Source organism: Manis pentadactyla, chromosome 3 (assembly GCF_030020395.1).
Source record: "Manis pentadactyla isolate mManPen7 chromosome 3, mManPen7.hap1, whole genome shotgun sequence".
NCBI classification, from domain to species: domain Eukaryota; kingdom Metazoa; phylum Chordata; class Mammalia; order Pholidota; family Manidae; genus Manis; species Manis pentadactyla.
The window spans coordinates 183969241-183992572 of record NC_080021.1 but is presented as its reverse complement, the minus strand read 5'-3'; the positions used below and the strand labels follow the sequence as shown (position 1 = coordinate 183992572).

Genomic DNA, 23332 nt, shown 5'->3' with positions numbered 1-23332 from the left:
ATCAAAATGACATGGGTCACTCATGCCACTCCCTGCTACCTTCTGACTTGAGGCTGATTTCCTCAGCACTGACCTCCCCCAACTGCACACACACTCACACACCTTGCCTCAGCCAGGCTAGCTTCAGAGAGATGAGGGAGTCATTTATCCAAGGCCACACAGCTGGAAGATGGCAGAGTGAGATCTCACCCTCAGGATTCCTGAGAAGGTGCTTTCTCATCCATGCTCTCTGATCCTCAAAACAGCCTATCAGGAAGTCTGAGCAGGAATTACTCCATTTCCATTTTACAACTGAGAGTCTCAGGGGAGTGGGTCTTGGGCAGACAAGTGCTTCACTGGGTGACCAGCTGTCTGTGTTTGCCTTGTACTGAGGGGTTTCTTGGAAATACTGGTCATGGTAGTGCTGGACACGGTACCTACTGCTGGATACAGGTGCCTTTTCCATGACCAAATTGCCTCCCAGAAAGTGGTGTCCTGAGGTTGAGGCCTGGCCATCTGCCACAGCCTGTGGAGTGGTGCATCCTGTGGCTAACTTCTCCTTCTCTACCTTTCTAGTTGGCCCCATGCTGATTGAGTTTAACATGCCTGTGGACCTGAAGCTTGTGGAGAAACAGAACCCAGAGGTGAAGGTGGGTGGCCGCTACAGCCCCAAGGACTGCATTTCTCCTCACAAGGTGGCCATCATTATTCCATTCCGCAACCGGCAGGAACACCTCAAGTACTGGCTGTATTACTTGCACCCAATCCTACAGCGTCAGCAGTTGGACTATGGCATCTATGTTATCAACCAGGTGAGGTCTGGGAAGATGGGGTGGGGGAAGGGAGGGAGAGTGAGTGAGTTTGTGTGTGTGTGTGTGTGTGTGTGTGTGTGTGTATGTGTGCGCACGCAAATATGTGGGTAATGAGGATAAAGGAAAGAAAGTAATTTCCTTGACATAGGGCATTTTATGAACGTCAGTCTTCTTATCTTAAACAATGCAGATAAGCTTACTGCCATACAACTGTGCTTGCCCATCACTATCAGTGCTTTTAGGCAAAGAGAATTGCTGGTGAGTTTGCAAAATTGAGATAAAAATGACAACTTAATTATACCAAAGTAAAGCAGTGGTTATTTCCTGTCTTTTGGGTATCTGTGTATTTTACTTTCAAAAAATAAAAACACCCATTTAGATGTCAAACTTTTAGGCAGTTTAGTTATCCAGTCTATCTCCATCTTCTAGGACACCTGCAGGAGACAGCACCCTTAGGTCAGGCCTGAATGTTAGCCCTCAGGAAAATGTCTGGGGAAGTCTGATTCATGGACCACTGAGCATCATGTGGACTGGGTGGGGTCGGAGAAAAGAGAGCATCTTACTGTGTGCCTAATTTGTGTATAGTGGTCTTAGCTATGCTTAGGAAACTAATGTTGAAGTCATTTCAGCCTTCATCATCACAACTTAGAGAATCTGATCTAAGAGACTGATCTAGAACCTGATCTAAGGTTCTTCAAAAAATAACTGCGTATATCCAGTCTGATGAGCATTTTTACTTTTATAAGAGTATAATTTTGGTATTTTAAGTTTAAGTTTGGTATTTTAAGTTTGGAATTAAGTCTTGAATATCTAAATTCATAATTTTAGACTGTAACCTCTTAGGTGGAATAACATATTTAACTTATCTATATACCAAGTTTCATTGAAATTTGTCTGAAGAGAAAGACACTGCCCCATTTCTGAAAGGTCCAATGTCCATTTCATTTCAAGATAAACTCTAGATCTGCTTGAGGTCTTGACAGCGTCCATCAAAGTTGAGGGACTTTGTGTGCCTTCCTTGGGCCATAAGGGAAGCCAGAAATAGCAGTTAGTCCGTCAAGCATTTCTGAGCATGGCCGTGGCATAATGCTGCAGAGAGATGTTAAAGAAGTGTAAGGTCCCAGTTCTACCTGTCCTGAAGCTTCCATCCCCACTATGGCAAATGGGACCCTTCCAGGAAACAATTTGCTAACAATCCCAAATAGTATGTGATTGGATGGTGGCTGCCAAATGCATTGGAAGCTCAGAGAACGGAGAACGCAATGGCCCAGAAGAACCAGGATGTAAACTAGGTTCTAAAGGCTAGAGGGATCCATGGGCATCCCAGCTAGAGCCTGTGAATGGGGACTTCAATGCAGAAAGGAGCTTTGCATGTTCCTGGAGATCAAGATGACCACTGGAGTAGGAAAGCAGCAAAAGTACTAGGGCCAGGTGTGGAAGCAGAGTCTGTCAGGCAGGAAAGAGCAGAACAGTCCTGCTTGCAAGGTAGCTGAAGCTCAAGGTGGGGAAGCAGGTGGCAGGCAAACCCTTTGAGGCTGTTTGAGTCCTTTGGCCAAGTGGGGCATGGACTAGGCCTTGAGAAAATCTGCAAGCAAGATACCCAGACAATTGTGGGTCATCTTAGAAGAATATTTGAGAATGTAATAGAGAACAGGTAAATACTCTGCAAAATCTAAGCCACTTCAACAAGTATTTGTTTAAGGAAAATGCCATCAGCAAGGGGCTTGTTTCATGCCAGTGAGTACTTGTTGATCATGGCAAGATTCAGGAGCCTGTTACTAGACCAGTGCATTGAGTGGAAGAGGAAGCCACTATCACTGGGAGCCAACAGGCATTACTAAAACAAGCCATGCCAGCCACATCTTCCTCTGTTCAACAGTTATTAGACCAGTAGATGAGGGACACACTGTAGACACTGCTGTCAGAACTTACTCAGCAGAGCATCTGATGGACTTCTGCAGGTCTTCCCCTGAGCAGAAGATAGCCAACTGTGGTATGGGTGGTATATGAATTAGATTAAAATATATACTTGGATAAAGAGGGTAAAAGAGAGTGATGATGCTGAGTTTTTAGTTTAGGTGACTGTGGGCAAGGAAGACTGGAGGGAGGATGCCATTGTATAGATAGGTTATATTTTAGGGGAATGCGAGACTTTCTTGTTGAATTTTAGAGCCAAAACAAATAATGGACCAGTGAGATTTAGCCACTATCTTAAATTCCTATGACATAATTTACATAGATATCCCCCAGGTCTCAAATCACAAATTTCCAAATGTCCTATGCCAGCAACATGCCCCTGTCAGCCCCAGTGCAAGCTGGTGGACAACCGAGCAAGCCAGCTCAGACGGTGGCACTGTGTGCTGGCTGGCCCTGGACACTGCCAAAGACAGGGCTTCTCCTAAGAGTGCTTCCCGAAACTGAGATCTGAGGCCAAATGTACTTGAAGAACACTGGATTGAACAACGTGAAGCAGGCGTCGTTCCTGCAGAGCCTTCAGTGTGTTAATGCACCTTACAGCCTCCAGTGCTCCCTGCGCTTGTCTGACTGGGGACTGTGTTCCAAGAACCATTTCAAGCAATGAGTGTTTTGTGAATTACACTTTGGGGAAAGCAGGCCTAAATTAACACCTCTTTACTATCCCCAGCCTCCTGAGAAACCCCCCGTTCTCCCTCCATCTCCTCTCTTTTCCCACTTGCAACTTAGGATAGGAAATATTTTTAGTTTTTCAAACATATTTACATCTTTTTTTTCTCTTGTCTTGTCAGTAGCATCACCATCCCCCTCTTCCCCGACCTCCATTCATGTCTTTTGGCTTCTCCGTCTTTCCTTTTCTTCAACTTCCACCATAGGAGAATTCTCCCCTCTTTACTCCCTCTGCCTCAGCTAATATTATTCTTGTGCTTCAACTCCATCCTGGTTATTTCTTTGGGAAAATAGGAACCAACTTCCACATAGCCAAATCATGAAGAAACCAAAAGTCTGCCCTACCTTTTCTAGAAAAGGATATCATCTGTATGATATGTATAAAGAACATATAATAAACTGAAGCTGGGAAGCCTAGTTGCCTTGAAACAGGTGGAGCTTGCTTCGTCTGCAAATTAGGGACTTCCTGTGTTCTCTGTTTTATTGTTACATTCTCGAAGAAGAAAGGGAGTTGGTAACATGTATGTAGCTTTGCCTTTGTGCAACTAGATGTCATTCGAGCCTTTCAGCATGTCCCTATCTCAAACACTTGGTGTCATTTTGCCCTGACCATGCCCCCGGTGCCATTTACCCCACCCTGTTTAAGATTAGAGAGAAAGAATACGTAAAATAGGAGGGGCTCTGGGTTTTGAGAAACTTCTTTTCCATTAAAATGCTACACAGCTCCGAACAGTGGGTCACAGTGGTGCTGTTCTACTTCAAGTGGGGGCTGTGTCCCCATCCGCTGTACCCACTCACTTCCCCTTCAGTCTTGCTGGGATTTGCCTGGACCCCTGAGGCCAGAGAGTATGAAAACTTCTGAGTGTTTCAAAGGTGAGAAAACTGAAGCTCAGAGAGGGGAAGTGACCAGAGGAAAGTCAGAGGTCACAGTAGGGCTGCAGCTCACGCCCCAGTCCTTTCCTCCCGGTGCCCTGTCACTACAGCTCAGCTCTCTCCTCTAAGCTCCTGAGCTCCTCCCTCGAAGTGTTCCTCAAAGCTGGTATCTGGCGCTGGGCAGGAGCTTCATGCCCAGACTGCCTGGGTTCCGGTGCTGCCACCCCCCACCTCAGTGACTGTAGGCTTGAGTTCTTCAAACCTCCATTGCCTTATCGGTGGGAGGGAGAGGTTTTAATACTTACCGCATCGGGCTATAAAACACCTGGCACCCAGAGAGCCCTCAGTAAACATGAACTCTGACTGCTGAGATCTGAGTTCCTTCTCCCTGCCAACTTCCCCTTCTCCCTGCCCGTGTCCTCTGCCCAGTGCTTTGGTGATGAGCTCTTCACCTCTCTCCTTGCCTCCTGCTTCACCCCCCTCAGTGCCAGCACCGAGACCCTCCCTCCCATTTGTATGGCCTCCTTAGAATCAGAGGATAGTGGATAATGACAGAAAACAGAATCTCGGGACTCGGGCACCATCCCAAGCCCACCAGCTTCTTCAGAGTAGGATTGTGTCTCAGGCTCCATGTGGGCTTACATGGGTTTGATGGCTCCTACCCCTCTGTCTATATTAAGTTATTAACCATTGCCTTTTGGCTTAGGCCCCTCCAGTCACCATAAACACTTGCAACTCAAAGTAAATGGGGTGGAGGGGAGGGAAGAAGGCTTTTCCAGTCGAGGTGGAAAAGAACAGGCATTGCTGTTGTCCTTAGGGTGCCACCCCTGCTCCTGTCCTCGCCCACCAGCGTTTGAACACCCAATTAGAGTTCTGCATATCCAGCCTCCTGGGGCACAGATGTCCTACCTGACGTTCAGGAAGGTTCCCCTGAGGGACCTTGGTGTAGAGTTGGATATCATGATGTCATAACAGATTGCAGTGGGGTGGGGGAGTGGTGCACGCTGCACTTCCTCATACTTTAATTGGGAAAAACAACTGTAAAACCACCCAAGGTAAAGAGAAGGCAGGTTGCCACCTGGCAGCAATAGCCCTAAATGCGAAACCCAAGATGTCAGTGGGATTAGCCATTATATAGGTAAGGAATGCTGGCCCAGCTGGCCAGGTAGGTTTATAATAACTGTGGTGGCCCTTTGCCCCCGAGCTAGGGCTCAGGACCAGTCTCTCCAAACCATCTGTATATTCTCCGTTGCCTCCGATCTCACCCAGCTGCCTGGGATCTTTCTAGTTCTCACCATGTCCTCCCTCTCTTTACACCTTCAGTATGTCTCCACTGCCCACAGGCAGGGGTCTGAAGGATCTGAAGCTCTGAACTTGGTGTCTGAGACCCACTGCAGTCCAGCCCTGACCTGTATGCAGCCACTTCCTCATTGGCTCTCCTTCACACACTTAGGCCACAGCCACACTGAACTCGCTCTCCTCACTGAAACACACTGTGTGCTCCCCTCCTTGTGCCTTTGTTTACTCTGCCCCTGTGGCCCTGCGGGCCTTCTCTTCCCTCCCCTACTGCTCGCTTTCCAGCTGCCATTTAAGGCCCTCCCCAGCCTTCTTAGCTCTGTGAAGCCCTGGAACAGACTTCTCCCTCCCTTTGCTCCCCAGGTACCTAGAGCCTTCCTAAGTGAGGGCTGAGAGATGATTACCTGTGTGCAGATTCCCCAGGCCTGTGGCCCCTAGATTCTCTCCTTGACCACGTGGCTCCTTGAACAGTCCAGTGCTCGGTCCGGATTTGGCACACGAAGCTGCTTCCTGTGACTCCTGCCCGTTTATCTACACCCACTCGCAGGACCCCATGAGCCCAGTTTTCTGGTGAGGTCTGTTCTCTTTGGAAGTGAAGCCTTCTTTCCCAGTCAGGCCAAGTCACGACCCATGGGAACCTATACCACCCATTCCCAGGGCGCCTCCTTCTGACCAGAGCAGGCTGCCTGGGACTCAGCCCTTAGGGTGACCTCCCTTTTCAGGAAATATGCAGAGATCCTGCTTTAGCCCTGTGGTTGATGATGGTCATAAAAACTTCTTATAGTCCTCTGGACTGCACCTCTTTCATGGTCTCACTTTGAATTTTGACCCTAATAGCACCCAGTGAGGCACATGAATACTCTCATTGTTTCTGCTGAGGGCAAGCTCACGAAGGCAAGCAGCTCACTTGGGGTTCCCTGATGGCTGGGTGGCAGAGCTGGGATTTGGACAAAGATCACCTGAGGCTTAGGGAATGCATCACATTGCCATGTTTATTCCCAAGCCCCATTCCCCTCACTGGGGGACAGCGCCATGTCCATTTGGCGACACCTCTGAGTCTCACTGGGTCTTGAAAGTGGGGGTAGCAGCTTTGGACTGACAGCCTCAGAACCCCTGGGAGACTTGCCCAGTCATCAGGCTAACAGGTCAACCCTGGCCTGAAAGGCTTGAGGGGGCACATCAGAGGAGGACCCAACTCCTGCTTGAGGGGTCTTTGTCTGGCTTTGAAATTTTTTTCCTCTTCCTTTTCATGTGGGTGCTGTTGTGAGGTGGTTGCAGGCAGCTTGTCTGGGGCCAGGTGTGAGCAGGTTTGGAGACAGCCCTGTGTACCCTCAGTAAGAACATCTGTCACCATAGGGACTTCTTTCTGTCCCTGGGCCAGGTAGCTGCTTCCTAATGAGGCCAAGGTAAATCAGAGTGAAGCAGACTTATGAGTCCGCCCCATTACTGAGGATAGCTGCCTGGGCCTGTGGCCCCAATAGTTTGATTTCTGTCTTAATATTGTCCATTTGGCATTTGCAATGCCTGCCTTCCAAGCCCCCTAGCTGTCAGCACCCAGACTGATGTGTGTGAATGGGGCTCAGAAGGGCTAGGGCCAGTCCTGTCCTGAGCATCCTCCTCCTTTGGGCATGGGGACGTTTTGGAGCCTGGGGCCTGGGAGGCTGGCAGCGTCTGTGTCCTACTACTGCTTGCCTTCTGACCCAGTGACTGGTCATTTTCTTTGCTGTGTGTTTCCTTCTCTCTCTGTCCAAGGCCCACACCATTCTCCTGGAGGATGTCAAAGTATTCACTGGTACTCACTTGCTAGTGAGTTGCCTCCCTTGACAGTTGTTCTTGGAAATGCCATTTTTTGCTGCTAACCCTTGACTTCCTTGCAGGGAATGACACCTTATTGGGAATTGGCCTCTGTCCTGGAACAAGGGTAGTCAAAATGGGTCCCCTTTCCTTCATGGCCTTGACATTTGCCTCTTTCCCTTGCGTCCATCCTTGTCTCTTTGTTCTTTTTCTCTTTTTTTTTCCTTCTAGTGGGGGACTTTTGCTTTTACTTGTTAATCCGGTTTGTAGCAAAGCACGCTGAAGGAGGAGCTGCTCTCTGTGATCTGCTCTTACTCTCCACCTGCCTCCTCTTCTGTGCCCTCCACCTCCTAGAGAGAGGAGTGCCGACCTCACTGCTGCTGTGACTGCTGCCGCCCGGATAATGTCCGCCTGCCACCAGATCACACCAGAGCCCGGGTCCTGGTGCCTGTGGGAAGCTGGGTAAATAATCCTGAGAGTGTGCCATCCTCAGGCCCTGGGGTCTCCCAGTCAAGGCCGTGGCCTCTGTGGGCTTGTTAGGAAATCCCGAGGTTGCTGGAAGCCAGCCTGTAGTGCACAGGTCTAAGAGACTTTCCCTTCAAGATAAGCCGCAGTTGAGCTCATACTGTGTGTGTATATACTTTTGCAACCTGCTTTATCTTCAATTCTATATCATCAGCATCGTCCCATGTTATTTTATAGTCTTCATAATCCTCATTTTCCATGTTTTCATAGTAGTTGAGCATGAAGTTCTGCCATAATTAAGTTGGCTGTTCCTCAGTTCAAAGGCATTTAGATAATTTTTTTATTAGATAAGTTTTTTTATTCCTCACTAGTGTAAATAATACCGTAATGAATATCTTTGAGTCTGAAGCTTATTATGTGTTTGCTTCTTTCACATTTAGAATCACTTACCCAGACTTCAGATATGGGATTATGGGTTCAGAAATGGCTTAAACATATATGTAGTTCTTCATATAAATGAGAGAAGCCCTTATTTTCTCAAGAGTTTTTCTATGGAAGGTCAGGTCTCAGTGCCATAGGTCCAGGGAAAGAGGCAGACATCCTGCTATGGCTTCTGTGGAGTTGGTGTTAAAAACTCTCTTCTCTGTGCTTACTGTACCCAGGATTCCTGTGGGGCTATTCTGTTAGCTCTGTTCTCTCTAAAGGCAGTTATGGCTTCTGACCTGGGCTCAAGTCTGGCAAGGGGCAAGGATGTGCTCACTCTTATAATTACTTTGGCAAACAGATCCACCTCATCAGCTCCCTGATCCTGAAGGGCCCATTTCCTTCACTCCCTGGGTGAAGAGCTTAAGTCTCAGATCTAGGTTTTGTTGATTGCCCTGTCCAACATCAGAGCTCCCATATTATTATGGCTAAATATCAGAGGCCTAACTGCTGTGAAATCATGAGTGAGTAGATATTAGCCCTTCACAAACTCAGCATATATATAATCCCAGTAATTCTCTGGGAATCACCTCCCAGCCAGCCTGTCTACCACCGCAAGGCTCACACTTAGGCCTTCAGGTCAGTCCCATCTCAGACTGTCCAGCCAGCTTTCTCTGCTGTCCTACCACCCACTCAGCCCAGGCCTTTCTTCTTGGTCCCTGAGTGGGCACAGAAAAGCATGCAAGAGGGTGTTTCAACAAACATTTCCACTGACTGCAGACCTGCCTCTGAATCTGTGAGCTTGAGACCCTGTGGTTACTGTTGGTATTGAGGAGGAGGGGACTTTGTAATGGGCCAGGGCATATGTACACAAGCAAAATATAGAAATTTTGCTCCCTTTACATAGAAATTCTGATTCTTTGAGAGTCTTGTCTTCAGGTTGATGTTTCCAACCTCACTGCCACTGTGTCTCTTGGTGGAGGAGGGGCCAGGTGTGATCAGTCCCCAAGCCATCATGGTTGGGGACATGTGAGCTGGTGTACACATGTGGGCCTGGCATTCAGGTAAAGCAGGGTGGTTTGATGGCTCTTTAAGAGACTTGGGCAAGGGGAGTCATGGCTTTTTGCATTTGGTCGTCTGCCCCCTGTTGCAATCAAGGGAAAGTCACTCTTGCCTTAGTCATAGACAGGATTTGCCTGGGGATTAGAGCAGACTCTGGTACCCCTCCTGGCTACCCCTGAAAGCTCCTTTGGGTGCAGTGCACATGCCCAGGGAGCAGGTGAGACATGGAATGGTCAAGTGGAGCCTGGAGTTAGGCCCTGCAGGGAGTCATTCTCTACTTGCCCACCATTATTGCCTAGTCTCTGATGTGTCTCACATGAATTATGCAACAGCTTCTAAACTGGTATTCCTGCCTTCAGTTGGAAGGGTGAGGCACAAATCCCTCTTTGACATACAAAGCATAAGCTTCATTTAAAACCCTCAAGGGCTCCCTATGGCCTAAATAAAAGATAAAACCTGAGTATTTTAGCACAGTTCTCAGCCTGTACCTCCCCCACATGATTTGGTCCATGTCCACCTTCATGTCTTATTCTGGCTTCCCCATTTGGATTTCTTGTAGTTCCTTGAATGTTCTCTTTTCCCTGTAGCCTTTACAAATGCTGCCCTCTCTCATAGGAATATTTTTCTCATGCCTCCTCAATAAACTTGGCTAACTTTTTTGAAGGCTTCTTGGACCCTCTAGGATTAGGTCAGTGTCTCCACCTCCATTGCTCTGTCTGTGCTTGGCTCTGCAGCCCTCCCCTCTCTAGTAGCTGTGAGTGTTCATTGCCTGTTCAACTCAAACTCCTCAAAAGCAGGGCCTGTGTCTTTTCCTTTTCTATATTCCTACGGATAAGCATGAAGTGGACACCCAGTAAATGACAAGAATGAATATATGAGAAAGAGGGAGAAACAGGAACTTCTGTTTCTGAGGCTGGCTTTTTCTCTCTCTCTTTTCTTCTTTTATTTATTTATTTATTGGAACCACTTTATTGAGATATAATCACATACCATACAATTTACTTATTTTTAAAGTACAAAGTTCAGTGGCTTTTAGTATATTCAGAATTATGCATCCATTACCTCAATTTTAGAACATTTTCATTACACCAAAAATAACCTTGTACTTGTTAGCTGCCAACCCCTTCATTCCCCCCAGCCCTAGGCAACCACTAATCTACTTTCTGTCTCTATGGATTTGCCTATTCTGGACATTTCATATAAGTGGAATCATATAATATGTGGCCCTTTGTGACTGACTTCTTGTACTTAGCATGATGTTTACAAGGTTCATCCATGTCATAGCATGTATCAGTACTTCCTTTTTATTGCTCATAACATTGCATTATATGGCTATACACATTTCATTTATCCATTCATCAGTTAATTGACATTTGGGTTGTTTCTACTTTTTAGCTATTTTGAATAATGCTGCTATAAAAGTTGTAAAAGTTTTTGTGTGGACATATGTTTTCATTTCTCTTGGGTATGAAATGAAAGGGGTAGAACTGCTGGATCGTGTGGTAATTCTTTGTTCATCCATCTGAGGAGCTGCCAGCTGTTTTCCAAGATGGCTGCACCATTTTACATTGCTACCAGCAGCGCATTAAGGTTCCATTTTCAGCGGACATACTACATGCTCTCTGTTATCTTTAGTGTAAATGAGAGTTCTAGAAAGTGGCTTAATTAAACAGCCCTGGAGAGCCATCTGATGCTTCTTAAAATGTTCATCCCTGCCACCCAGATGTGCCGGGTTTGCTATGTGAAGTGTCTGAGGGTAGCCTCTTCCTTCTTTCCTCTGAGGACCTCGGCCTCCGGTCTGTCAAGCCTACCACCTCAAGTCTCCTCACTCCACCCCAGGCCATCAACCTGACCAGCTGCTTGACTAACTGATGAACCCACTGTCAGATGTGTGCCTAGATATAAAAGGTTTACAGGCTTTTCTGTGAGCTTTGGTCAGTGGGACAGGCGTCCTGTCTAGCTGTGGGAATGTTACTGTTTTGGGCCTTTCTTCATTCTTCCTCTCCCTCTGTTAAGAGGTGCTGGTTGCCCTAGAAAGAAGTGGTAAGTATAAGTCTTGGCTACTGATGTAAGATGAAGCCTGCACTAAAAATCTCGGTTCCTTCAGAGGAACGCTGCCCCCAGTGCACTTGTCCATCGCATATTGCATGACTTTCAGGTTTCTCTGACTTTCTTCTGCTGCTGTGGAAACAACAGTCATGTGAACCACAGGCTAATCCTTTTTAGAAATCCCCCTCCATTAGAGAAGCAGATTTGGGAGGAATCTTGAAGCAGTTGGGAACAACACCCACTAGTATTAGAGAAGGAGGACTCTCCAGGTTGGGTCTCTGGGAGACATTTTGGAAGGTTTGCCTGCTGAGATGGATGGGAAAACCTACTCCTATAGTGACAGTAGTCAACCTGTGTTGCCAGGCAGTGTACTAAGGCCTTTTCATGCATTGCCTCATTTAATACAACTCTCCTGTTGTCATTCCCATGACCAAGTGAGGGAACTGAGGCCTAAAGGTGTGATTTGCCCAAAGTCACATATTTAGTAAGTGAAGAAGCTGGCATTGCTGGGGTAAAAATGCATGTTGGTGTCACAGTTGTGCATTTGGCTTGGCTGGACAATAGGTGCTTGAGAAATGTTTACCGGAGTGAATGAAGTAGCAGATGTATTGGGTGAATGTGTCCAGTGAGGAGTGGCAGGAATGAGGGCTGCTTGTCTTCCCACCCCATGGAAAGGAAAGAGCACCTCCTGTCAGTGGTGAGAATTGCAGGACTTGCTAGGGCCTGTGTTTCTTATCAAGAAAGTTACCCAAGGTGTTGCACCATTTCACCCAAAAGAGACTAGAATTGACTTTTTTATAGTCCCAGGGGAGGAAGGGGAAAACACTTTTCTTATCTCCCGGTTTGCTGGTCTGGCATTCCTAGGGGCTCTGGTAGGTAATTACACCTGCAAAAGTGGACCCTGCCCTTTCACATTCCCAGGATCACAGAGGTGAGGCCAGGCTGGGAGGAGTGATGTGTAGTTCAGGTTATTTTGGAAAAACTGCCTGACTGATTCTAAGAGTGGGCCAGACACTGGATCATCTCCAAATTGAAGGAGCTGTTACACCACAGGCGGAGGAAGGAGTAGTAGGGCAGGTCTGCTGCTTGGGTTTCTCCAGGCTGCCACTGTTCTCAGGGCTTGGTACCAGAGGTTGCCCATTCATGATCCAAAATTCCCAGTTCCTGGGAGAGGAAAAATGCTTGGTGTAGTCTCAGGCATCTGTGTGGACCAGACAGTCACAGCCAGCAGGCCAGTCCTGTGGTTAAGACATGGCCACCACAAGCCTCCTGCCCCTGTCACTGGGGAGCCACCTTCAGGGGTCTACGGCCCAGGTGTAAAAAGTTTGTTGGGACACCACCTTATCACTTGTTGGAAAAGTTCAGTGGGGCGAATTGTGTTAGAAAATATTTAGAGAAAACTAACTCTCTCTGGGTGGGGCTGGAAGAGCAAGAAAGAAGGCACCAGGTGCAGGCCTCTCTCCCCATTACCAGAAGGTAGAGGGTATGGGAGGAATGAAGTCAGTCTGGGCTGGGCACAGTTGTTCCAAGATTGCTGAGACAATTAAATAATGCATCATGTGTGTAAACACACTCACCTTGTAACTGGTATATCATACCCACCAATGAATATCAGCAATGTGTTGTTGTAATAATAATAATCACAACAACTTCTAGTTTTTATATGCAGTTTCTAAAGGTTGAACTTCTTTCTGCCTCATGAATTACACAGAATTAGCTGAAGGCAGAATTCTAAAGACTCTTGACTGGTGGGATAGCCGCAGAGCACAGTGTGTGCCATCGGGCACAGCCCTCCTTTCGTCACGCTTGGTTAGAAAGCTTTGTCCTGGGCTGAAGAAAGGGCCTTGTGTAAGGTGTTTCCTTAATTGGGGTACTATTCTCCTGGCTGCTTTTTCTGACTTCCTGGTTTTTGTCTTCAGTGGTTTGTTTTCTCAAGTCACCCACCTGAGGCTGGGGTGGGGGGTGCTGGGGTGCTCTGTACTCGCAGGCCTCCTGGTGGACCTCCAGTTTCTGAGTCTTCTAGTGGGGTCTTAGAGAGAGGGTGTTGGGAATCACACCTATGATGTTGTGTAGCCACTGCACAATGTTTTTCCACAAAGCAGTGGGCCCTGTTGATCCCGGGAGATACTGAGAAAGAGCACTAAGTGAGAATTCCAGAGTGTTGGGCTCCAGCACTGGCTGTCACTTATGTGGCCTTAGTTTCTTCATGTCATTGTGTGGAGGAGGCCGGTCAGGGTGAGAGGACATGCATAGAAGGGCTTGTGAACTGCTAAGTATAAGGGTGGCAGTGTCAGTGCTGTTACTGTCTTTATTAACCTAGGGCCGTGGGAGTTGGTAAGAGCAGAGACCTATGGTGGTGACCTTGAGGGGGCCCTTTCATTGGAGCTTCCCAAAAGGATTGCTGTCATTGTATGTTGAAAGCTATCCATTGGTCTACTCATCCATCCATCCATCCATCCATCCAGCAGTTATTTATTGAGCTCTTATTATATGCCAGGCAGTGTTCTAGGCACTAGGTGAACAAAAAAATTTCCAGCTTTCATTGAGTTTACATTCTAGTGGAGGAAACTGAAAATAAACAAGATAAGTAAATAAAATATGAAGTACCTTTGCACCAACAGACTCGGTGTTTTGGGACCCAGTCGTCTTCATACTAAAGCATGTGTCACCCTCTTGGTTTCTATCGTGGTGTGTATCACACTGCTTCCCACTATACACTGTGAGGCCCATAAGGGCAGAGATTGATTTGAGCCTGCCATATTTCTTTGGTGCCTAATTTAGTGAGAAACACTTGGAAGGTACACAGTGTGGTGAGCAAACCACCCACAGTCACCCATACAAAGAAGATAGAAAAGTCCCATAGGCCCCAGTTTCCTGGGTATCTTTCCTGGAATCAGTCTGTGTATAGTATATAAGTAAATGATAGGTTAATAAATGTTTAAATCCTTATTCACCTAACAATACTGTCTTGATATCATTTCCTTTTTGAGCTTCCTTGTTCTTTTAAAAAGCTCTAGTCCATTATACAGATGTGCCATGATTTATTTAACTAGTTCCCTAGTGATACTGACATTATTGTTTGTAGTCTGGCTGGAATGAACATGCCACGGTGAACAACATTGTTCCTATGTCATTCACACATTTGCGTGTCCTACAGGATAATTCCTAGAAGTGGGATTGCTGACTCAAGGCACGCCATTCAATATTGATTTGTAACATGAGGGCAGAAAACTGAGGCCCAGGAGTGGACCACGTGTAGTGAACAAGTCACTAGTCCCTGTGAGTGTTCTGTTCAAAGGCCTTCTGGCATCTGATACCACTTCTTTTGTGTCTGCACCAGGCTGGAGAATCCATGTTCAATCGTGCTAAGCTCCTGAACATTGGCTTTCAAGAAGCCTTGAAGGACTATGACTACAACTGCTTTGTGTTTAGCGATGTGGACCTCATTCCAATGAATGACCATAACACCTACAGGTGTTTTTCACAGCCACGGCACATTTCTGTAGCAATGGATAAGTTTGGATTTAGGTAAGAGATGTTTACCAGAATCTGCAGAAAATATGTTCCTCTGTAACATAATGACTAGAAAATGCAACTCCTCCAGCCCAGGAGTGCCTCTTTTATCTCTTGGGGAAAGATGACTCCTCTGAGAATTGGGTGCTTTTGAAGCTCCAAGTCAGTTATTAATTGAGAAGGAAAGTGGAGTCCATAAAAGCCTATACCGCTGCACATGCAAGGGAGAAGAGCTTTTGTGTCTGGGCTGGATCTCATCTGTACGTTCCAGACAGATGCTATATTTCCTTGCTGTCTTCTCTCCCCTTTCCCACACAGTTTGGGAAGCAAATTGGAATCATTTTCCCCCAGTAAATTCTTGGGTTTGGATACCTCAGCCCATGTTCCTAGGCACTTTAAGAAGAAACACAATTCTGTTCTCCTGTAGAGCACAGGCTTCTGCATAAACACTGGGGCCCAAGCTTTTCCACCAAAATACCCATTGAGGAGGCCAGCTGATGCTTGTCCCCAGGGGCAGTGGTGTAATCCAAAGCATATGCTTTGGTGATGAAAATAGCTTCGTAGTACTTGTTTTTTTTAATGTTAAAAAGTAGTCATAATAAATCTGCATTTTGTTCTGTATTTATCCATGTTTATATTAACATAAAATTGTTTTCAATCACCTATCAGCTGAGTAACCACACCTTCCCTCTCCCGCTCTAAGTCCCCTCAAAGCTGTGAAGGTGTTCTACAGGTATCCTGGGGGTTAGCATCCCTGGCTTAGGCTGACTCCCATAATGTAGTGAGCCTGTGCCAACCAGCAACCCTTGGTTAGGTAGAACAGCTTCTTTCTGGCTCATGTTATTCTCATAATTTATTTCTATCCTCCCTTGCTTGGGGCATTTTGGCTGTGAGATGAATATAGGGATGCTATGAAGTCCTTCCCCCACATCACAGGTATTCAGACCCTAACCTTGCCATCTTAAAAGGGGGAGAATTTGACAGTAAACATTCTGTGCCCTCCTGTCTTCCCTCCTTATCTTCCTGTTTATGTACCTTCTTCTCTTTGAGATACACAGGCTTATACCCTGATCCCTCTTAATTCTTCCCTTGAAGCATCGTAGTGATCACTTAGTTCTTTACCATAGCACCATGTTTGTTTTACCCAGAAGCAGTTAGACTTGGGGGATAGGGCAGGTAGGTAAGAGAAAGCAGCAGGGACAACAAAACCAGATTTTGTCAACTCACTATGTACTTCCCCTGAGGTGGTGAAGAGTCCATTTCTGTAAAAACCTTGATTATGAAAAAACCTCATTGGCCTGGCCACCTCTGGTTCAAACCCTCACCTGTAAACAAGCACAGGCTGTAGGTGAGGTATGCCAAAAGGTGGATGACTTGGCACCTAACTGATGACATCTAATTGCAAATAGATTGACTACCGGTCATTAGAGCAGGCCCCCAGGGACCTTTGCTTATGGGTACTTACAGTCAGAATTCCTGCATGTATTTGAAAATAATAATTGCATCTTTTTTTCATACATTCTATATGGTTTGTCTGTCTCTGCCCCTCAGAGTCTGAGGTAGAGTTTTCCTTTATTTGTATGATGGGTTTTGGTCTCTTTGGGTTCCAGTAAGAGTGCTAGTGTGGTTGGGGCTGCATAGAGGGTCATCATAAAACCACAGCTTTTAAAGCGCCCATAGGAAGGCCTCGCATGGCCTCTGGGAACATCCTGATTTGTAATTCTCATCAATGCTTCTTCTGCATCCCTCAAGAGTTCATGACTCATAACCATTGAAATACTGAAATACAAAAAGGTTTGGAAGGCTGAGAGCCCAGATGCCCTACTGCTTAAAAATGTGTCAAATAGATTTACCATTATATGTTTTGCTAAGTCAGGGTATGGTAGAAATTTCCAAGAAAATTTTATTTTAGCAAATTTTCAGAAAGGCAGCCTTGACTGTTGGGGATCAGTGCTCAAGCCACTTACACCTTTGGAAGAATGAAAGGTAGAATGGTACATGGGAAGGCTGGGTATGACAGGGTGGGTACAGGGAGCCTCTAAAACAATCTTAGTTTCCAAGACCTCCAGGATAAAGATGCCTTGTGTAGGAGCAGGACACGTGGGGCAAAACAACTGGGCTTTTTTGTTCTTGGGTCACTGACTGATTTTTCTCAATAAACCACAGAAGCAACATGGTATTCTCCAAAAGAGCAAGACTCTACTTTATTTATCTGTGTCTTCTCTAAGATAAGTGGAATGTGATATAAAAACAAAACAAAGAAAACCCTTAAATCCCCAATTTATTCTTCTCTGGAGAATAGAAGTACCTTTAGAAATGTTTATTTTTGAGCAAGCTTTACTTTGAACTGTCAAAACTTACTAACCACTGTTTCTTTGTGTATGTTTGTTCCTCCCAGCCTGCCTTATGTTCAGTATTTTGGAGGTGTCTCTGCTCTAAGTAAACAACAGTTTCTCACCATCAATGGATTTCCTAATAATTACTGGGGCTGGGGAGGTGAAGATGATGACATTTTTAACAGGTAATGGTCACAAGTTATATCCGTTTCTTCCCTGTCTCCCTTTACTTCCAGTTTTTTTAATCAGTGCCTCGTTATTGTGCAAGGATTGACTCTCAGGAGAGACATGGTCCCCACTCCAACCAAATTCTTAAGTGGGCCCTGCTGTAGGTGCTATTGGTGTTGAGGAATGTCCTTGAGAACATTAGGTTCTGTGACTTTTGCATTAGCCTAGGAAAATGTAAAATGGAACCAAATGAAGAGTGAGTTTACTTTTATTTATACCACATGCTGTTTTGTTCTGAAGAATTAGACATGTGTTAACATACACAAAAGAGGGCACAATAGTATAATGAACCTCTGTAGACCCACCTGGCCCCAACAAGCATTTCTCCATGGCCAGCCCTGCTTCATCTACACCCTGGGGCTTGTTGTAAGCTGGAAAGTCTTTATCATGTGGGTTGACATTGCAGAGGGTAAAAAAAAAAGTCTGTCAGTGGCATCTGAAACCATGCTCTTAAAAAAAAGAAACAAGAAGGAACCATGCTGTTCCCCATTCTTCTGGCAGTGGTGGCTTCAGCCCTGCCCAGTGAAAATGATAAACACCTTCTCCCTCTGGGAGCTAGAGTGAGCTTGTCACTGTGTTTGGTATCAGAATACACCCTAGTACCTTCCCAAATTGGAGTAAATTAATTTGATCAATTAACAGAAGGTGTTTGCCAGAGAAGCACCCAAGTCATTCCAGGTTAGGTTTGTGTGAGAACTTAGCATAACCCAATACGTAGGCCTTGAGGACAACTTCAGTTTTAGAGTATGAAGACTGATTAGCATGCACTTACTGAGCAACTGTGGCATGCAGAGCACTGTGTAAGGCAGGCCCAGAGGGGAGGACACTGAAGTTCTGGACAAGGGGTCCAGACCAAAACAAACTTGCTTCCACAGCACCACACCTGTGTAGATGCTGGGCCCAGGTGACAGTGTGTAGGGCTGATGTGACGCTGCAGACCTGAGTGGTCAGACAGGTAGCGGGAGCGGGGAGCACCGAGAGGACCTGGAAGGCTGAGTGGTTCATGGAGCAGCTGTCTTACAGGATAAAGGCCCTAACTCTAACACGCCTACTCACGGTGTGCCAGGTGCTAGAGCGGCAGTGGGCAAGGTGAGGCCAGAAGGCTTTAAGTCGTCCGGGACCAGCCGGTCCTGCCTCTTAACTAACTTCTGTATTCCTGCTTTGCTTTTGGTCCTCATTCCTTTCCCTGAGACCTGCACAGAGTCTTCCACTCTGTTGGCTGCTCTGCTCCCTGCTTTCCATTGTTATACTGCTTATCAGAGAGACTTCCATTGGCCAAAATCCTTTGGGAAACACGGCATGATGCATTCATCTCAGACACTGGTGCCATTCTTTGGGGCACTGAAGCTCTGAGAAGGCCTCTGTAATGAGCCTTTGCCCTTCTTTTCAGCCTCATCTGAGGCCACTTCCTACCCCAGACCCTTTTCACTAGTCCCTGCAATCCTCTAACTCCCTGAGGGCCCTGTGCTGTCTCTCACCACCCTGCCCTTTTCTTTGCTGTCCTTGCAGCTGGAAATGCTCTGGCAGACGCCCATTTGTCTCTGTGACACGGCTCTGCAAGCTAGCTCAGGTAGAGTTAGTTGCTTCTACCTCTGTGCTCCACAACCTTGCCCTCCTCACCTCCATCCTGGCACTGAAGGTCCTGTGTTCCACACATCCACGGTGTAAGTTCTGGGAGGGCAGACAGCCCCAGTGCCTGGCGCAGAATAGTCACCCACACAAACCACAGACCAGTGGTAAAAGGACATGGGGAAGGGGTGTAAATTGTAATGAGGACCACACTGGGCTGGGGTATGGGCTGAGTGAGAACAGTAAGCAGGATGGTGAACAGGGCCACAGTCTTGCAGCTGGGCTATTGGACATAAGCCTGTGGTAGTTCCACGAGGATGACTTGTCCTTTTACTTCTTGCAGGTTAGTTTTTAGAGGCATGTCAGTATCTCGCCCAAATACTATAGTTGGCAAGTGTCGGATGATCCGCCACTCAAGAGACAAGAAAAATGAACCCAATCCCCAGAGGTGCGTTGTGTTCATTTATATTCCTTCTCTCTTTTGGTTGGGGCAGGCTGCAGGAATGAGGCTCTAGAGAGGGCTCCGTCCTCAAGGGCATGGAAGAGTTCAGTCCTTGGACAGGGGGTGGAGTAGGTGGGGGGCAGGCATGACAATGAAGTCCATTTAATGTTTTTTTTTTTCTTAAAGATTTTTGTTTTGACACCAATCCTTTGCCCTTTTTTCCTTGCAGGTTTGACCGAATTGCACACACAAAGGAAACAATGCTCTCTGATGGCTTGAACACACTCACCTACCAGGTGCTGGACATACAGAGATATCCCTTATATACCAAAATCACAGTGGACATCGGGACACCAAGCTAGCATTTTGGTGCAATAATAAGAGACCTGAAAATGGCCAGGGACCTCATAGTGCGTCTCTGCCAATCTGCTGGGCTGGTCCCTCTCATCTTTACCAAACAGAGCGATAGGCCCCCTTCGCTCATCATTCAGATGCCTTTCCAGATGACCAGGACGAGGGGGATATTTTGCCTCCGCCTTGGCTCAGCATGTGAATTCCTAGCTCTATGAAGTGTTTATAAGCATAGAAACTGTCAGCCTTTGGCGGGTTCTTGGCATGTTGAGAGAGTCACCCCAAAGAATCAGAGCTGTACACAGCCCAAAATTTGGTGACTGGGACTTATTCCCAGTGATAAACTGATAATTTGTTGTGAAATAGGTAAGAATTTCGCTTTAAATTTTGGTATTCTTATTACCTTATGAAAAATTGGAGAGTGCTGCTGAGATTAGATTGGTGTGATGTTTTTGGTTGTCATATTTTAACAGAAAAACACACAATTTCAATCATTCTCATTTTACCCCTCCCTGACCTCCTTTCACTGGTATGCTGAACTATTACAATCACTATGTGTGTGTGTCTTTTCTTAGCAAAATAATTTTAAAACTTGAGCCTTGGACCTTTTGCCCTGCTAACGTGTGACTTCCAAGGCCGTTTTAGCCATCAGAGCAGAAGTCTTGGGTTTCTCACATTCAGTGGCCTTTCTCCAGAATGTCTGATTTCTGAATGTAAAGACTTTTTAAAAATAGCAGTTCATAGTATTTTAAACAAAGAACAAATCAGGTTCTAATTATGATCTAGCTTGATTTTGTGTTGATCCAGATTTGCATAGCTGTTTAGTGTTAAGTCATGGCACAATTTATTTTTCTGAGCATGCTCTGTGAACTTGAATTTCCTATGTATTTTTATTGTGGTGTTTTAAATGTGGGAAGGGGATTGAGCATTTTTTAGGGAAAAAAATAATGTGTGCTGTAGTGGCCCTGAACAGGCCTCTGATTTAGCTGGCAGGCAGGTTTTGTGAGGAGCGAAATCACCTTTAGGCCCTTTGAGTCAGCAAGGACCTCCTGGTCAGCATTATCCTGCCAGACTTCTGGGGGGACCTCCACCTCCACTGACTTACCCTGGGACCTCCTGTCCGGGCCTAGGCTGGGGAGCTGTAGTGACAGCAATCAGGTTGTTTACTGGCCCTTAGCCTGAGGAGATGGAGAAACCTCCATTTTGTTCCCCCTGCCCCTGCCTCCCTGAGGCTCTGCCAGCCATACTGCCTGGCCCACCCTGAAGAACCCATTCTTCTTCCTCCCCCTTCCTGCCTTCTGTTGTCTTTCTCATTCTTCCATCCCCCTTTTTGTTCCTTTGCCTCTTACCTGTGGCACTCAGGGTCAAACAGACCTCATTCTTCAATATGAATGTGCCTTTTAATTAGTGATCTAGAAAGTTCAGCTGAATCCACCTATAATCCCCCATGACCACTCTGGTGCCTAAAGCCTCCCACTCCCTCTCAGGTTTTTAGCAGGTGCTCCCACTTCAGGGAGGCTGATCTGCTGGGGTGTCTTCCCCAAACACACCTCTGCTGGGAGAGATTTAGCCTTCTGGGGTGAGATGCTCAAGGCAGTTTCTACCACTGTGTCCATCCTGTGCTAAGGCAAAAGATTCAGCTGTCTAATCCCAGGGTTGACCCTTCAGCTGGTGACAGCCTGGATACCACCCATCACTGACCTCTTGGGGTCCAGCCTCAGTGTGGAGGCTGAGCCGTGCCTCCAGTCTTACCTGTGCCTTTATTGCTTTGAGCATCCCAGATGCAGACTTGGTTCTTTTTTCCAGAAGTCTTTGTATTGGTTAAAAATTATTTTCCAATGCAGAAGCAGCTAGGCTATGCAAAGAGTATTCCTTCTGTCAGTTCCCCACTCCTTAATGGCAATGTTAATATATATAAGAATGACTGCACTGAGGGAGTTTTGGGAAATGCAAAGAATGAAGGACTCTCTTTTTGTCCCCAGATCCTGACTTTTACAAAGTGCCTTAAAGAAAGGAAACAAATACCCTGAGTGGTAACTTCTTTGTTACTTCCTTTACTCTTAAAACAGAGTTGTGACCTTTTTTTCTTTTATGTTCTCCTGTTACATTTTCCTTGATGTTCCATTGGAATAGTCAAGTTTATGGTTCATTCTGAGAACCAGTGAAATCCTGCTTCACCTGTCCCTCACTTGCTGCCTTTTTGGTGCTCTCATGGGGCCTACCTTGGCCCACAGTTAGGCCTGGATGCTTGCCTGGCTCATGAGATGCTGCCAGTTCTGTTTCCTCCCCGGGGAGTTCAGGGCTCAGCATTCAAGGAACATTTCCTTCACCTGGAAGTTGTCACCATGAAGCCATCATGTGCTTGCCCTTCTCTGTTTCTGTCTATCCCAGTGCTGGTGACCCTGTAAAGTGGCCTTTGAGAAATGAAAGGTCATAGGGCTTAGGTGGCACAGGAGGGTAAAGGAAATGGTGGTGCTGGCTCTCAGCCTAGGCAGGCCTCTGCTGACGTTGCGGCTGGGCGTGGGGTGCCCACACTGCCAGGACAGCAGCTTTCTTGTCCTAGAGAACTGTTATGCTATGTATTTTGACTTGCCATGTATGCGAATATATGAATTTACCATTATAAGTGGGAGGATTGTTGTCTGACATGGGTGTTCAAAACAGAACTGTATTTTTACCTTTAAAATCTGGTAATATAACATGAATAAATGACCCTATCTTTGTAACTGCAGGTGGTTTCTTTTCTGATTGAAGGGATTTGGGCTCTGCCAGAGCTTGAGGGCAGTGACTAGGGCTTTGTGTTGGGAGGATCTGAGGAAAGCAGAGATCTGCCTCCTGGGCCTGACTCGCTCAGCGGGTATCATAGCTGGGGGTAAGGGGTGGGGGTAGTCTTACCTGGGTATGCTCCACTCACCTCCCTGGAATCACACAGCTGGAGTATACACATCTCCCTGGAATCAGCTATTTCCCCATCTGAGCCTTATTTTCTTATCTATAAAATGGGAAAAATAACAAAGAGACCTTTTGAGTCTTAAAAGAAATGGTGTATCTAAAATGATTACTGATACCCCACAGGTACTCACTGCATAGTAGCTAGTGCCACTTCAGAGTAGAATTTACCCTAGGAATTCTCTGGTCGCATTCTGCTATTTTCAAATGCCTGCAGAGTTCTCAGAGCCATTTACGCAAGGTGTTCACAGTGTAACTTAAATGATAATATCCAAAATAAGGTTTCTTGTCAGCCCCAGGAAATTTCACCAGGTGCTCTGAAGGGTCTTTGCTGTGATCCAAGGACTTGAGACAAGAAAGTAGACTGGGTACCTGCTCCTGTTCCTCAGTGCCCCTGGGGTCAGGCACCAGCATGGGCCCCAGTCTGAGCCTGGGAGAGCCCAGTAGTCAGAAGTGTGGACTTGGTGGGCCCCAGGCATCTTACTGCCTTTATTGTAGCCCTTTTCCATGGGAGAATGTGACAGAACACAGAGTTGTGGTGCCCAGGT

The 23332-nt window shown here is 46.4% G+C and overlaps 1 protein-coding gene across 1 annotated transcript in view; it reads left to right on the top strand.

Annotated features, from left to right (window-relative positions):
- B4GALT1 (beta-1,4-galactosyltransferase 1) overlaps positions 1 to 22561 on the top strand; it is a 47692-nt gene extending 25131 nt beyond the window's left edge. Inside the window, exons 2-6 of the mRNA XM_036898046.2 lie at positions 556 to 791; positions 14737 to 14924; positions 17308 to 17430; positions 19386 to 19490; positions 19714 to 22561. Coding sequence (XP_036753941.1) covers positions 556 to 791; positions 14737 to 14924; positions 17308 to 17430; positions 19386 to 19490; positions 19714 to 19846 — 785 coding nt within the window. The 3' untranslated portion in view covers positions 19847 to 22561. The remainder of the gene's footprint in view (positions 1 to 555; positions 792 to 14736; positions 14925 to 17307; positions 17431 to 19385; positions 19491 to 19713) is intronic.
- Positions 22562 to 23332: the final 771 nt, after the last annotated feature.